General features: G+C 37.7%; 1 protein-coding gene and 1 long non-coding RNA gene across 2 annotated transcripts in view; one reads left to right on the plus strand and one right to left on the minus strand.

The window, feature by feature from the left end:
* The window catches only part of HEPHL1 (hephaestin-like 1), a 78,414-nt gene that overhangs the window by 31,713 nt on the left and 30,304 nt on the right, over nt 1–16,397 (plus strand). Inside the window, exons 3-9 of the mRNA XM_011926564.1 lie at nt 4,126–4,338; nt 4,948–5,127; nt 8,119–8,373; nt 10,990–11,158; nt 13,381–13,520; nt 13,663–13,794; nt 15,531–15,742. Coding sequence (XP_011781954.1) covers nt 4,126–4,338; nt 4,948–5,127; nt 8,119–8,373; nt 10,990–11,158; nt 13,381–13,520; nt 13,663–13,794; nt 15,531–15,742 — 1,301 coding nt within the window. The remainder of the gene's footprint in view (nt 1–4,125; nt 4,339–4,947; nt 5,128–8,118; nt 8,374–10,989; nt 11,159–13,380; nt 13,521–13,662; nt 13,795–15,530; nt 15,743–16,397) is intronic.
* The window catches only part of LOC105500888, a 47,349-nt gene continuing 38,543 nt past the window's right edge, over nt 7,592–16,397 (minus strand). Inside the window, exons 2-3 of the long non-coding RNA XR_001000103.1 lie at nt 8,054–8,366; nt 7,592–7,918 (exon numbers count right to left, since the gene is read on the minus strand). This is a non-coding gene — a long non-coding RNA (uncharacterized LOC105500888). The remainder of the gene's footprint in view (nt 7,919–8,053; nt 8,367–16,397) is intronic.

Consider the following 16,397-nt stretch of genomic DNA (forward strand, 5'->3'; position numbering starts at 1 on the left):
AAGGACATAAAGAGAGATACTTTCCACTGGCTGCCTTTTTTTCTCTGACTATTAATCACACTTGCCTGTTTCTTTGTGTTTCTCATATTTTTGGTGTTCTTGAAAATTGGATTTTTTAAAGAATGTAATGTAGCAACTCTGGATTCTCACTCCTTCATCAACTCTAGGTTATTTATTGTTGTTTGCTTGCTTCTTTGTTTAGTAACCTGTGGGCTAAATCTGTGGATTATCTTTCCTATGGTGTGTGGCCACTGAGATTTCTGCTTTTTTTATTATTTATTTTTATTTTTAAGTATGGCTTCTGAGAGGTCATTCCTATGTCTGCTTAGCTCAGTGGTCAGCAAATGATTGGAAGCAGTTGTGCCTAAGCATCTTGAGCCAATAAATCTTATGTTCTCTGCTAGTGGATCTGTGAGTGGTTAGAAAAACAACGCTGTAGAATCCTACTCTTCTTAGCTGATGTTCAGCAGTTTCAAGCATAAACATTGCTAAATGTTTTTATTCAATTTCTAGATACCAGAATGGTTTGTTATTTTTTAAATCAATTTTGTCTAACTTTATAGTTGCTTTTTTGGGAAGAGAATTTGCTGACTTCTTTGCTCTCCTTTAATGAGGTTTTGTCTTTGCTATAGCTATAAGCTTGAAAGTCTTAAAGTCTCTGCTTAATTCAGCTTAGTGTTTTGCTGTGAGCCAGACACAATGCTGGGTTGTGAAGAAGAGTAAATACACAGTTGTTGCTTCCAAGATATCATCCAAGGGAGGGGTAGAGAATGGAACTTAGAAGTAGGTTGGGGTGGGGCTAACATTAATTGAGAAACTATTTTATGCTAATGCCTGTGCCAGAGGTCTTATATACATTCCTTCATTTAATGATAAAATGAACTAGTGCTTTCTTGACCTACATCTGAAATATGCTTAAGTATTAGGAATTATTTAAAAATAAATTTTATTGGTTTTTAAATTTTATTTTTTGTTTTATTTGTTTTATTTTTATAGAGATGGGGTCTCGCTATATTGCCTAGACTAGTCTCAAACTCCTGGCCTCAGGCAATCCTCACACCTTGGCATCTCAAAGTGCTCGTATTACAAGTGTGAGCCACTGCATCTGGACTGGTTTTTGCTTTAATATAAAAAAGTATAAAGCAGGGGAAAATCGCACACAATCTGATTCTTTACATACTCACTAAAATTAGTTCAAAATAGAAAATTAAAGAGAAAGTACCCTATGAACATGGTTAGAAGTTCTTAAGAGTAACGAGGTATAAGAAGAAAAGTTAAAGCCCTGCTCACTTGTCTTTCACTCCAAAGGCAATAATCTTAAACAATTTCTATAAATTTTTCACAGACTTTTTTTCTATACATATATTAGCATGTATGTATGTGTATATTCTTGCTCATTTATATAAAAGGGATTATGCCATAACAGTTTCTGTTTTTCACTTTTTACTTTGTCTTGGAGATTTTCTCCTATTAGTACATACAGTGAGACTTCCATTTAACAATTGTGCAGTATCCCATCATCTGAACGTATCAGTTCAGTATTGATGATTATTTAGGTTGCTTCCAGTTCATGTAATTTGAAAAAGGTTTTCAAGTATGTTTCTACAATACATTATTACAAATAAAATTGCTGGTTTTATATACTTTCTTTGAATAGGAATTGGCAAGCTGTCTTCTGAAAAATTGCATATTTTACTCTTCTGACGTTTGTGTATGAATGAGCTTCATTCTCCCATGACCCCATCAATCCTCAAAATTCTCAAACCTGATGGGTAAAACAATTGTGTGAATTTTAAAAGCTCACACAGCCTAGAACATATATAAGCAAATAAACAGTGTTTTATACTTTCATACTGTTGATGTTACCATTGGTCAAAATCCATAATAAATTCTTTTGAAAATGACTTTCAGAACAACTTAATATGCTACCTATCTCCAAATCACTTCTTCCTTTCTATTTATACTTTATTTTTGATTCCCAATGATATTCTTCAACTTGAGTAGTGACACAAAGGCTCTGTTTGGGGATTCTCTCTCCTCATTTCAATAATAGCCTTCAATAACTCCTAATAATAATAAAAACAAGACCCATTAAGTAAATTGTGAACATAAGAATTTCTAGAACAATTGTTATTTATATTGATTTGTATCATATAATCAATTCAAAATAAGTGATCTCAATAGAAACTTCAAGACAAGTCCACTCTCACTCAACTCCTGACCCTCCGTATATAAATCTCTCCATATAGAAAAGAATTTCCAAGATATGCATTTTATTCATAGGGCTTTGAACAAAGGCAGTGTAATGTAATGCCACTCAGTCATATTTTATGGGGTAGGTCTTAAAGATACAACCATGAGCAAAAAGAAGCCTGGTATTTGCTTTAATGCAGCTTACAGTCTAACATGAGATAGAGACATTAATCAAGCAATCATACACACACACACATGATATTTGTATATGTGTGTGTATATGTAGACACATATACATACTATATATGTGTTTAAATATATATATAGTGTGTGCATATATACACATACATACATATACACATGTATAATTAAAAACCTAGGTAAATGCTATAAATAAATAAAATGGCTTACTAAAAGGCTACTATGTATCAGGCACTGTGATAAGTGCTTTATAGATATTATATCCTACAAGTCTCAACAACTCTTAAGAGGTAGGAATTTATGATTATCACCACCTAACAGATAAGAAGCTAAGAGTCATAGAAGAGAAGGAAATTGCCCAAGCTGCGTACCTAACAAGTGATGGAGGTAGGATTCCTTTCCAGGCAGTCTAATTTCAGTGGCTGTGAGCTTAACCACTGGCTCTACTGCCCTTCTCTCAGAGTAAATGCATTTTAGAAAACTGACCCAGTCCAGGGAGTTCAGGATTGCCTGAGCCAGACCATGCTGGACCTTCTAATCTACATTAAACACATTTGACGTTCATCCCAACACTGATGGGAAGCCATGAAATGATTTTAAACAGGAAACAATAGAATTGTATTTAAGATTTGAAAAGATCACTCTTGTGGTAGCTTGGAAAATGGATTAGAAAGGCAAGAGGAAGGGAAGCCAACTAGGAGGTTACTACAAAGTCCAGGTGAGAGACGATGGTAGTTCAGACTACGGATGTGATGATGGAAATCAACATAAATAAATGGATGAATTTGAGAAGAAGCAGAGATAGGACCCTGTGGTATTTTGGAAATGGAAAGAGACGAGGAGGAAGAAAAATGCTTCCTTTGTTTCTGGCTTGTGGCTGAATGTTGGTAGTGCCTTTTACTGGGAGTAGTGGCAATGGCTGAGGACCGAGCTTGGGAGAGGAGAGCTAATACTCCCTGGGAAAAGTTGCATTTGCAATCTTCTTGAAGTTTACAAGTAGGGATGTCAAACAGACAGTTGAATATCAGTGTAAAGTACAGAGGTGAAGTCCTGGCTGGAGATAAACATGGGGGTCACTTGTGCGTGGCTGATTGGTGGCACTGTGGGGATGAGCACTATCAGCTGGGGAGAAAGCACAAGGCATGGAAGGAAGAAGCCAGCATTATACTTTGAGGATTTCTGACCAAAAACTGGCAGATACAAGAGAGTGAACTGGAAAAATGGACTGAAAAAAAGTGGTCAAAGTGTATGGTGTGATGCCACATGAGTCAAGGAGGGAGGGAGCTGACAATAGTATCAAATGCCGCTGAGATAACACAATTGTTTTAAATGTCATTTGAATTTAATGGATGAGGGGCAGCTCTCTGGAGTTTTTTTTCTATGTCCTGTTCCTCTATCACATTAGATAAGTATCAAGTTAGAAAGCAGCAAACTACATTAATTTAACTTTAAGTACAAAGTTAGTTAATTTAACTTTGAATACAAAGTTAGTTCTGTTCAAAACACTCTGTATACATTGCCTCATTTAGTTATTATATACGCTGTAGGATAGATATCAACATTTCAGTTTTACTGATAGACAATAGAGACATTGAGAATTTAAGTAACTTGCCTCAAGTCCTATAGCAAATGAATTTTAATTCAGTTATGTTTGATTCCAAAGCTCTGGCCCTCTCTACTATAGCATGTGATCTCTGTGTTTTAACTATGTTTTATCTTTTTTTTTGGAAGGAGCCCTATACCCAGATGGAACATCTGGAAGGAACAAAAATGATGACATGGTTCCTCCTGGGAAAAACTACACCTACGTCTGGCCGGTGAGAGAAGAATATGCACCTGCTCCAGCCGATGCCAACTGCCTGACCTGGGTGTACCATTCGCACATCGACGCCCCTAAGGACATCTGCTCTGGGCTAATTGGTCCCCTGCTGGTCTGCAAGGAAGGTAAAGAACTTTGTTTCCAGGTAACTAGGGAGTTGAAGTGTGAATAAGATTCAGGTCTTATTTTGCCTACCTCCTTTGCTCCACAGAGAATGTGCCTCTTCTTTCAAATTTCTTTAGAAATTCTAACATGGAAGATTAATCTGACACCATAGCAGAGGGCAATAATTCAGATTTTTGTCTAAGAATCATCACAGCATTCTGAGACTTTATAGTTATTTTTTTAAAATGATATTTCATAACACAATGTATAGAAAAGTGAGAAATTTAGTCAAATGACCAGGGATGCCTTTTGCTTCATTATTTCACCCAAATAATCATTTGCTATTTTATACCTTATTATTTGACTTAGCATGTCCATACTTTGTCAATAAAATGAACTCCCTTTAGAGATAGCCAGGCTTCCAAGTATGTGATTATGAAGATTTCTGTTTTATGACTTTTCTATGGCTCTGTCATTTCTGTTAAAGCCTTTTGCTGATTTTATATTGTGGGTTATCCTTGTAGGTATAGGTCTTCACCAAACTTCACACTTACCTGACACTATTGGAAGGAAGCAAAGCTCATCTTGATTTAGTTCTTTCTCTCTACTCTTTTGAATGTGCCTGATAGGTATCCTGAATAGATATTCAGGGACACGGAATGATGTGGATCGAGAGTTTGTTATAATGTTTACTCTTGTGGATGAGAATCAAAGCTGGTACCTCGATGAAAATATCAAACATTTCTGCACGGACCCTGATTCAGTTGACAAGAAAGATGCTGTTTTCCAGAGGAGTAACAAAATGCATGGTGAGTACCTCCCATGTTCCCAAACATATACCAGGCCTTTTATACTATAAGGTACTACAACGGATACAAAATACACAGAAATGTTGATCTGAGTTTGGCAAGATTTATAACTCAGTGATGACCATGGTTAGAAAGTGATACAATACATGGCACATGTTTGAACCTGAAACAATCTGAGGGGGACAAAGCAGTGGATACATGCTAAATTGGGCATGCAGTGTGGACAAAGCCATAGAGCTTTGGAAAAATGGAGGGATCAATGTTATATTGTAATTGGAAAAGAATTGGTGCCTGAGATGAGCCCAGAGCATGGGTGGGCTTAGACTGACTGGAAGGAGAAAGGAGAATTAAATAGTCATCCTATAATAATCCTCTGTTTTGCAACATTGTGCTTTATCCAGTAACCATTTTCTGAGCCGCTGCTAAATTTTAAGAACTGAGTTATACATGGGGTTTAAATAAGCACTTATGAATTCATTACATTTCCCAGGCATTCTTTACATCAACAAAATTTATTGAGCCTATACTATACATTGGACTCTGTATTTGTTCAAAATAGTGAACTTCTATAGTTACTTCATTAGTTGAGACAGGGCACTTACTCATGCCTGTTTTGCAAAGCAGTAGCTTAATGTAGCATTTTAAGATTTTCTTAGCGAGTTCTAGTGAACATAAAGGAAATAGTTAACCTACATATCCCAGCTTATTTACTGACATATCTTCTCCTTCTATTGCTTGTCTCTCTCTCAGAATTGTTCTAACCAAGTTATCCTCAATATAGTCATAAAATCGTAAGAGAAATTAAGGAGCTGACGATCATCTGACATCTCCATTTTACAGAAGAGAAACTGAGGTCAAGAGACTATCTATGACTTGTTTAAGGTCAAAGTGACAATTAGTGCCTGACAGTTTCCTGAGAGAAGTCCCATAGCAAATAAATATAAATTTGGCCATGTTTTATTCCAAAGCACATCAAGGCATGATTGTCAGTATGTTGACTATTTCCATTGTATTGCATGCCTTCTCTTTTCCTTCTAGTGGTATTTTGGCAACCTTGTGTGTAGTGATTCTAGGAAAATATTCTAGGTATTTGGCAACCTTGTGTGTAGTGATTCTAGGAAAGGAAGTAAGGGAGAGAAAGAAAGGGGAAGGCAGGGAGGCAGAGAAAACAATGAAGGATGGAGTCAATGAAGACATAAATTCAAATCATTGCTGTGACCAGTTGTAATTCATAAACTTTACAAAATGGGAGTGATGATCTCAAATATTACAGAAAACTACTAATTGTGATTATTTAAGACTCACCTGCCCAAATAATTCCTGTTACTCTGTATTTATTCTTTTGAAGTGAAAATGTCCAACAAAATGAAATGAATTACGTAAGCAAACATAGATTACATGTATCATAAAAAGAAGCCTGTCCAGGCACAATGGCTCATGCCTATAATCCCAGCACTTTGAGAAGCAGGTATGGGAGGATTGCTTGAGGCCAGAAGTTCAAAACCAGACTGGACAACATAGGGAGATCTGTTCTCTACAAAAAAAAAAATTCAAACAACAACAAAAAAGTGAGCTGGGCATAGTGGCACATGCCTGTGGTCCCAGCTACTTGTGATGCTGAGGTCAGAGGACTGCATTAGCCCGGGAGTTTGAGACTGTAGTGAACTAAGTGCCACTGCACCCCAGCCTGGGTGACAGAGCAAGATCCTGTCTCAAAAAACAAAAACAAAAAACCCTAGTCTGTATGCTGAAGTAGATGTGTGTTTGCAAACAATCCTTCAAGACTGGAAAAGGGCCAGGTATGGTGGCTTACGCCCGTAATCCCAGCACTTTGGGAGGCCGAGGTGGGTGGATCACTTGAGGCCAGGAGTTTGAGACCAGCCTGGCCAACATGGCAAAACCTCTCTCTACTAAAAATACAAAAATTAGCTGGGCGTGGTGGTGGGCACCTGTAATCTCAGCTACTGGGGAGGCAGAGGCAGGAGAATCTTTTGAACCCAGGAGGCAGAGGTTGCAGTGAGCCGAGGTTGTGCCACTGTACCTCAGCCTGGGTGTGACACAGCAAGACTCCATCTCAAAAGAAAAAAAAAGAAAGAGAGAGCCTGGAAAAGGAGACCTAATCAAGTAAAGAAAAAAATTTTATTAAAAAAATCTAGCCTATGGAAGATAATTAATATGTACAAGATTTATTGATCAATTTATTTAAATTTACTAAAATAATTTAGAATTAATTTCAGCAACAATTGCCTTTTAACTCAGTTTGAACTTAAGAAGGGATGTTGTGACTTTTTAAAGCCCTGAATCAAGTTCTTTTCTGAACTTGGTCAAGTCCCAGCTGCCATTTAGATGGTTTTAAAGTATTTGGTCCTGGACTTATGCCATAAACTTAATAAGATTCTGCCCCAGCAACATGTAGTAAAAACTGTTTTTCTCCTGGCTTCTTAAAAGTAAACAAACAAAACAGTTCTCATAAAACCCTTTTAATCAGTTCCTTTTCTTTCCATCTCACTACATGCTTTCGACACTTCATTAAGTAGATTACTATGTGCCAGTTTTTCTGCTAGGTCCTGATAACTGTTAGGATGAACAAAACAGGGTTTCTAGTTCCAAGGAGCACAAAATCTGGTGGAGACAGCAGATATGCCAGTGAAGGATTAGGACAGAAGGTGACTGAGCCTCCTGTAAATATGAGAAGCACTCTGTTTTCTCCTGACCTCATTATTGCGTTCTCACAGCAGCTCCGAGGCTGTTTTCAGTGTGTGCTGATCTTCACTTTCATTGAGTGTTTTTTCTGGAAAAAGGCCAATAAAAACATTTCATTTCTCTTTTGCACAATATATATTTCTAAGAGCCAGGTTTTTCTGCACCAAAACCTTACAACCAATGGTCTGCACTGGTTTTCCAGCCATACTCAAGTACGTATTACCAACATTTCTGGTCCTGGTCGCTTCTGCAGGGGAGTCTCTTCCACTAGTGTGTTTCTATTTCCAGCCCTCAATGGATACCTCTTTGGAAACTTCCCTGAGCCTGATATGTGTGTTGGTGAATCTGTGTCCTGGCACCTATTTGGAATGGGGAATGAGATAGATATCCATTCCATCTATTTCTATGGTAACACCTTCATCAGCAGAGGGCATCGGACTGATGTCGTCAACCTGTTCCCAGCTACCTTCCTTACAACAGAAATGATAGCCGAGAATCCTGGGAAGTGGATGATAACCTGCCAGGTCAGCGACCACCTACAAGGTAAAAAGGACAAAGACCAGTTGATATGTTTAGAATGGTACAGTAAAACCACACAGTCACCAGTGCTCATCCAATGCCTACTGTTAGATAGAGTCTTGTATGTATTATATTTAATTAGGTAATAAATATACAGGAAAATATAATGCTCATCTCTTTGATATTCTATCAACAGGTATTTATTGACCACTCTGTATGAAAAAGGTGGAGAAGTGATTAAAAATTGATGAGACCTTCAAGGAACCTGTAATCTAGTAGTTAGACATAGTTAGACACTCACAAAATGAATAAAATTTAAGGCAGAATGAGACAAATGCTCTTTGGGGGCTGTAATCACTACTCTGGAGCAATCACATGGGCTTCCTGAGGAGTTGGCTCCTAATATGAGCCTTGAAATATGAGTAGGAACTGAATAGATAAAGAAGGAAAGACTTTCAGATAGAGGAAGCAAAATGAACTGGGAAAAACACATGTTCTCTTTGAGCAACTGTAAGTAGAGTAATAAAGTTTTAGCACTGGAAAGGACTTTCTGGATAATAAGGACCAATCGCCCCTCCAATTATTTAATTTCCTTTTGAACATCTCTTGTGAGTAGTTATAGCAACTCACCTCATCTCTGGACTGCTCTATTGGAATGTTCTTCCTCAAATTGAGATAAAATCCATTGACCTGTAGCTTCCTTCATGGCCTATCACAGGTGCATGATAAACATTTGTTGGCTTAAATGCCTGTTGAGTGACCTAGTCCTGGTTTCTTGGGACACCATACACTGTGTCCTTTCTTAGCTGGACCATAATGTTCCTTACAGAGAAGTGATGAGAGAAGAGCCTGGGGAGGCTCATCAGGCCCCTTAGCAAAGCTAAGGAGGTGGGGCTGTGTGATCCTTAGCTCTTTAGGCATACTAGTGACATAATCAGTGCAGTTATTTAGGAAGATAAATGTATGCATGCAAGAAGGACTTGACAGAGGAATTCTGGTCACTGGATGCTAGTTAAGAAGCATTTGACAGCATTAGAGTTCTAACATATAAAGGGTCTGCCCTCAGATGATGAAATCAAGACAAAAAAAATATGTTAATGGAATAGACACAGAAGAAACAATGTCTGATTAAATTTGGATACTAACTTCATCTAGTCACTAATAGGTGCAAAGATCCAGCTGCTCAGGGCTGCTTTGATAACACATTCTTGTTCCTGTCCACCTTCCGCAGTGAATCATAGCATTAGTCAACTGCAGTATCCCAATTACATTCAACTGAAAAATTAATCAGTTAATATGTACTAGATGCTCTTCTGGAAAAACAAAGATTAACAAGACAAGGTTTGTATTCTCAAAGAGTCTCATGCTGTTAAATCTGGGAAGAAACTGTAGATTTAAAATCAAGGTATTAGCAGCCATTTGAGACTAGTAAGATTGCTAAATTAGCCCAATAGTTGTGGACATAAGCTGGTATTTATACATTCACTGAAATACAATATTTCTAAATTGCCCATGCCTTCAGAAAAAAGTTATTCTAAAAAATTAGAAAATATATATAATTGGAGGTTTTTTAACAAGTAGAGACAGAGTCTCACTATGTTGCCCAGGCTGGTCTCAAACTCCTGGGCCCAAGCAATCCTCCTACCTTAGCCTTTCAAAGTGCTGGGATTATAGGCATGAGCCACTGGATCTGGCCCCTATACATTGATTTTAAAATCAGTAGTCCCATAATAGATATATTTTACATTCACATTTTGGTGAATATCTTCCCTATTTTCTATTTCTTAATATGTAAATATGTATGTATTTTATAAAATGAAATCAGTCTATTGATACCGCACTGAAGCTAACTTTTCTCATTTACAAATACATCAGAAACACATTTTCATGTCGATGAATATAGAGCTTAGGTCATTATTGTTAATACTTTCAATGTCCATTATAAGGAGATTACAACTTACTAAATCAACACTCCATTGCTTAACGCTTATGTTTCCCACCAATTTTTTTGCTATTATAAACAGTACTGATGACTATTATTTATAGATGTTTGCACTTTTGTCTGAAGATTTCCTTAGAAAAACTCCTAGATTTAGAATTCCTGGGTCAAAGAGTTTGATTTTTTTTTTTAAAAGCTATGGACACACATTGCCACATTCTCTTTTGGAAATTGTTATTCTTCTACCCGAAGTGTACGAGTATGGCTCTTTCCCCATTCATCTACCAACCTGAGAATTATTAGTCTTTCTAATCTTTACTAATCAATGAACATAGTATCATTTGAATACTGTTAAGGTTTGAGTACTATTTGAGTACTATTAAGGTTGAACTTTTTTTTTCCATTTATTGGTCAATGTTATTCCTTTTGTGAATAAACATTTCTGCTCCTTGCTCATTTTCTACTGGAGACTTACTTGTTTTCATCTTTATTTGTAAAAGTGATTTACATATTAATGTTTTGTCATATGTGTCACAAATATCCCTCCTGTTGCCATTTATCCTTTTTAAAAAAACTTTCTTTATGGTCTAATTTTCTGTACAAAAGTCTTAATGTTCAATAGTCAAATCTATCAATGTTTTCCTCTATGATTCCTTTTGTGACATTTATGCCTCAGCTTGTGGTTTTCCTCTGTTCTGCAGCTGGTATGCTGGGGCAATACAACATTGCTAACTGCAAAAGTGATATTTTCTACCCCAAGATGAAGGGTCAACAGAGACGCTACTTTATAGCAGCTGAAAAAATTCTTTGGGATTATGCTCCTCAAGGCTATAACAAATTCAGTGGTCTTCCTCTAAATGCCTCTGGCAGGTAAGCACTCTTTGCTGGTGTTTCTAAGCCTCTGGTCAGAGAAGCATGTGTTAGGCTTTCTTTGTGATCTCATTTGCATTCCAACCACTGCTCAGATGAGCTCATACTGCATGGATGGCATAGTGCTGCAAAAGCACTGCTGAGAACTGGTAGAATATTTCTTGTTTTGTGACTTGCTGGCTAAATCAAAACACTAGATCATTCATTCATTCATTGATCAGAATTTCTTGAGTAGGTACTATGTGCAAACTCCAGTGCAAAGTGCTGTTAGAAATCCTTTGACTCCTGATTTGAATGAATCATGTTCTCTCTGCGCTCCCATAGAATATACTATTTAAAAAATTGAATAGAGCAATTTATTAGATGGATCTGGACTCCTGTGACTTGTTACTATATAACCATAAGCAAAGATGTCTGTGAAGATATTAGAAAATGTACAGTATGATATTAAGAATCCTTTTTTATATTTAAGTGAATGTTTAAAAAATTCTCTTTGTGATCAATCAAACATCATTTGCTTCCTTAATTGTACATTTTATTCATTCATTCATTTATTCATCCATACATTCACTAATTATTCCACCAAACTGATGCACTTGAACCCTGCCTAAAGAATTTGTGTGAACCATATGTGAAAGACTCTGATATCAACATTCTCTGTTGACTAATATTTCTCCATAAACAGAATAATGAGAATTAGCATTCAAAATTGTCTTAGAGGCCTTGTAGAATTCTGAAGTGCCTTCTGAAACATGAAAGAGTAAACTATATTCAATCAATATTTAATGTGATATATGAAAGCACAACGTGCAAGATGACATGAGGAATACAAGGATATCTAAAGCAATAAAAAGCAGAGGGAGAAGTTGGGTTCACAGGAGTAGAGAAGTAACTGCAAGTTACAAATAAGAATGAGGTGAGTTGTCCTGGTAGTGAGTTATCTGGGTGTTCAGAGAGAGCTAAGCTAGTCATAGAGGAAGTGAGACTTAAGCAAGATCTTGAGGAGTGATAGAATTTATCTAACTGAATAGGGAAGAAGGGAATTTTAGATGCAGGGGTTGACGCAAAACACCTGTGGTGTGGGGGAATGAACAGATGAGACTGCAGTAACAATTTGCATAGAAGAACGGGCATTTGCATAGAGAAATAGAGAATTGGGGTAAACGGGATATCAATTGCAGAGGTCCTTTAATCTTTTTGAACACTATTTGATTGGCAATTGGAAGCAATTGAAGATTTTGGAGCAGGTAAATGACAATTAAAATTACCATTTTGGAGATTAATATTGTATTAAGTGAAAAAGTAAGTGCAGTCTTGGCCATTAAAACTAACTTGTAATCACGGTCTTGGACATTATGACCATTTGGCTTACTTTTGCACTAATCTAATAGTTGTGTGTGTATATGCTGAGAAGAAAAGTAAATGAGCCAGTATCAGATAGAGGATACATTTCAGAAGTTCATATAATGGGCCACACCCAGTGTGATTAGGACATGAACTGGGGTCATGGTAGTGGGAAGAAAGGAAAAGAAAAGATGCACAAGGAGAGTAGAAAAGGAAGAGTGCCAGAAAATTTTACAAAGTAAGGATGAATGAGTTAAGGGAATGAAGGAGAAAAAGAAAATCTACATGGCTGCAGGAGTGATGGTACCATTAACAGAAATAAGGTAGTATAAAGACAGTATTAGTCAGAATTTACATTCTCATATTCATGACTTGGAAATTTGGCATTTCATGTATATGGTTTATATGGCAGCTCTCCATTAATTACACTATTTGATTGACTACACACTCCATTTCTTAATAATGCCAGATGTCAAAGAGCTTACTAGATGCAGAGACTATTCATATTAACATCAGCAAGAGAGAGAGGGATGCTTATTCTGCAGAGAAACCAGTTAGCTCTTTGTTACTCTGTAGAACACCATTCTGGCACTCTAATATTGGTAAACAAGGAGTTTACTTGTGCCTGCTTCAGTTGCTGGACCTCTGGGGGAAGAAAGTACAATGGCTAAGAGAGAAATGAGCTTGAGTATCATCCAGCCTCTGAAGACTTTTAGGGCTGGTTGACTATTCCTGGGAACTCTGTCGAAGCCTTTACTGTCTTTTCTGGGGAGAAGGGTGGGTGAGTGGACTAAAAGTGATAGAATGAAGCTCCATAATTAAAGCATTTGTTGGATACGTTGAGAAGTGTCCTCAATCGGGTTCCTATGTCTTTTCAGTGACTCTGATCTCTACTTCACACAAGGGGACAACAGAATAGGAGGAAAATACTGGAAGGTTCGGTATACTGAATTTGTTGATGCAACTTTTACTAAAAAAAAGAGACTGTCTGCTGCAGAAGCCCATCTTGGAATTCTTGGTACAGTAAAACCATCCCCCATGCACTGAACCCAGGGAGATATTTTAGCAGGGCATACATATCTGCACAGAGTGACTCCTCTGCTCTACTTCTTTCTGTCTCTTTTCATTCTCTTCTCTCTCTTCTACTTGATATTTTTCAGGCCCAGTCATCAAGGCAGAGGTGGGTGATACCCTGTTAGTGACCTTTGCCAACAAAGCTGACAAGGTCTATAGCATTTTGCCCCATGGCGTGATCTATGACAAGGCATCTGATGCAGCCCCAAATCTAGATGGTAAGTCTCACTCTGGACTTAGGGAGGAAACAGGATGGGTGAGCAAAGCACTTAGAAATAAACAGATCTGCTTCAAATCCTGGTCCCTTCCCTTACCTGTCCTGAGGGCTTGGGCAATCACTTAAACTTTCTAAACCTAATTCTCTCCTGTCAAATGCAGATAACAATACTCTCCTTACAGGGCTTTGGAAAGGGAGGGAGATAATTTAGGACAAGGTCTGGCCCATAGTAGGTTCTTAGGAAATGTTCATTTCTTTCTTTTTTTCTCAATAATATAGTAAATTGCAAAAGTGAGCTACTTTCACATTCACTTCTTTTTCTCTAAGATGGAGAGCTTTTCAGTTGCAGATTGCATAGGATTTTGCAGGTAAAGGCTGAAGGGAAAACCTGATGTCTAATGGTTTGTTGACATCAACATCTTACACATGGTCTTTGCTCTGTATCAAATCCGCAAATATGTTTATTAAAAACAGTAATATGTGCTTATCATCTGATATGGCCTCTCCCCATCACAGAGTACATGGCACAGGTTGTCTAAATGTAAGAAAGGTAGCTGTTGCCCATTGGCTGTGGGAACTCTAATCCATTCATGATACTGCTCTTGGGAAACTTCTAGTTCCTTGGTACTCATCCCTGTCACTGCAGCAGACACCCTGGATTCCTGGGATACTCTTAACACTCTAGTGTGATGCCACTTGCGAATAGGTTTTGTGGTGATGGTGAGGGGACAGAGGAGAAAGGAATGGAAGAGAATTCCCTCTCCCTGGACCCATCCTCACCCTCTCTTGCTGCGGTAACAATTCCTATACCTGTCCTCTCCTCCTTCGTCAAAATACTCAAAATAGCTGGGTGCAGTGGGTCATGCTTGTAAGCCCAGCAATTTGGAAGGCTGAGGCAAGAGGATCTCTTGAGCCTGGGAATTCAAGATTACAGTTATAATCATGCCAGTGTACTCCAGCCTGGATGACAGAGCAAGACCCTGTCTCTTAAAAAAATAAAAGAAAAAAAATGCTCAGAATGACTGTGTGTTTGTGTGTGCAGAAAGAACACTAGAACAGACAAAATGCTTGTGAACTCAGCAAACATATTGGGCACCTTTTTGCAGAGCACTGGATAAAATGCAGAGTGAGCCTCTGGCCTTGTCTAGTAGGAAAGATTCAATGTGTTTTTTGGCAGTATGGTGTAAGGGTTAAGTTCACAGTCTTTGGAATCAGACAAAAACTGAGTTTGAATCCCAGATTTGCTATTTATCAGCTTTGTAACCTTGGGCATTTACTAAACTCCTCTATCTTGTAGTTATTTGGATGATTTCAGAGTTCAGTCTCCTATACTTCAAACTCTTTAAAGATAGGTTTCTTGCTTAATTCTTTTGGGTATCTTCTGCAAGACCAAGTATAATATATTCTGCATAGAAAGCATTCCAGTGATATTTTATGAATTTTCACTTAATTGTTGAATGGGCCACTATCAGTCTTTTAATATTTGTTAAGGCTGGCATTTGAGTCAGAAACTGTATGGGATTTATTAAGAAGATAATCCTTTGATTTAAACTTTCATCTCATAAGCCAGCAGATTGTGGCAGTGGCCTCCTCTGGTAGGATACACAAGAGAAAACCACTCTCCTGGTACAAAATTCTTCATCATCAGAGGGAGACACCCAGGGTTGGAAGACCCAGTCTGACCAATATAATGTTCTTGCCTGTTGCTTTGAATAATTGTTTTGTTTATATCCTCAGGATTTGTGAAACCAGGGGCACATGTTAAACCAGGTGAAACCTTCACATACAAGTGGACAGTGCCTGAGAGCGTAAGCCCAGCTGATGGTGATCCTCCCTGTCTGACCTATCTTTACTTCTCAGCAGTTGATCCAATTAAGGACACCAGCTCTGGCCTGGTAGGGCCTTTGCTAGTCTGTAAAAAGGGCATCCTCAATGCTGATGGGACACAGGTAGGCCATTGAGTGTCACCAGTTCTTCTCAGGGCTGTATGTGGGAGAGATCCGCAACAGAGCTAGAGATGAGACAGGAATAGTCAGTTACAAAAAGCAATTTATCTTTCTTCCTCTTGAAGTAGACTTCTACATAATGGAGATATTATTTTATTATCTGGTGAAAATTTAAGATCTAAATTTGTAGTTACAAATGCCCACTCAGGAACCTAGCATCTCTGCTTGTTGTGGTTAGGATTTGGCAGGCCTCTTTTTCTGTGTGCTGCTTTCATTACAGAATCTTTAGAGATCCACATGGACCACTAATTGGAGTTATCTTCTTGAACAAGGTTTCTCAAACTTAGCCACCATCAGAAATAGTTGGGGACCATTTAAACATCCATTATTCAGATACTACATACTAATTAAATCAGAATCTCCAGATGATTCCAATGTGCAGCCAAGGTTGAGAAGGAACAAGAAAGCATTTAGATGACTTCTTGCAAGTCCCAACTTAGAGATTTGAATGGATAAACTGATTAGTGTAGTGAAACAGAGCCTTTCAAGCTATGTCTACATGATATTAAACATAGTGATGAAAAGAGAAAAATACAGTCATTTAATCATCTATTTTATCCATCAGAAATAGCAAGGACATTTATTTAAATGGTATATT

The sequence above is a fragment of the Colobus angolensis genome, unplaced genomic scaffold (assembly GCF_000951035.1).
Source record: "Colobus angolensis palliatus isolate OR3802 unplaced genomic scaffold, Cang.pa_1.0 Scaffold7, whole genome shotgun sequence".
In the NCBI taxonomy this organism is placed as follows: Eukaryota; Metazoa; Chordata; class Mammalia; order Primates; family Cercopithecidae; genus Colobus; species Colobus angolensis.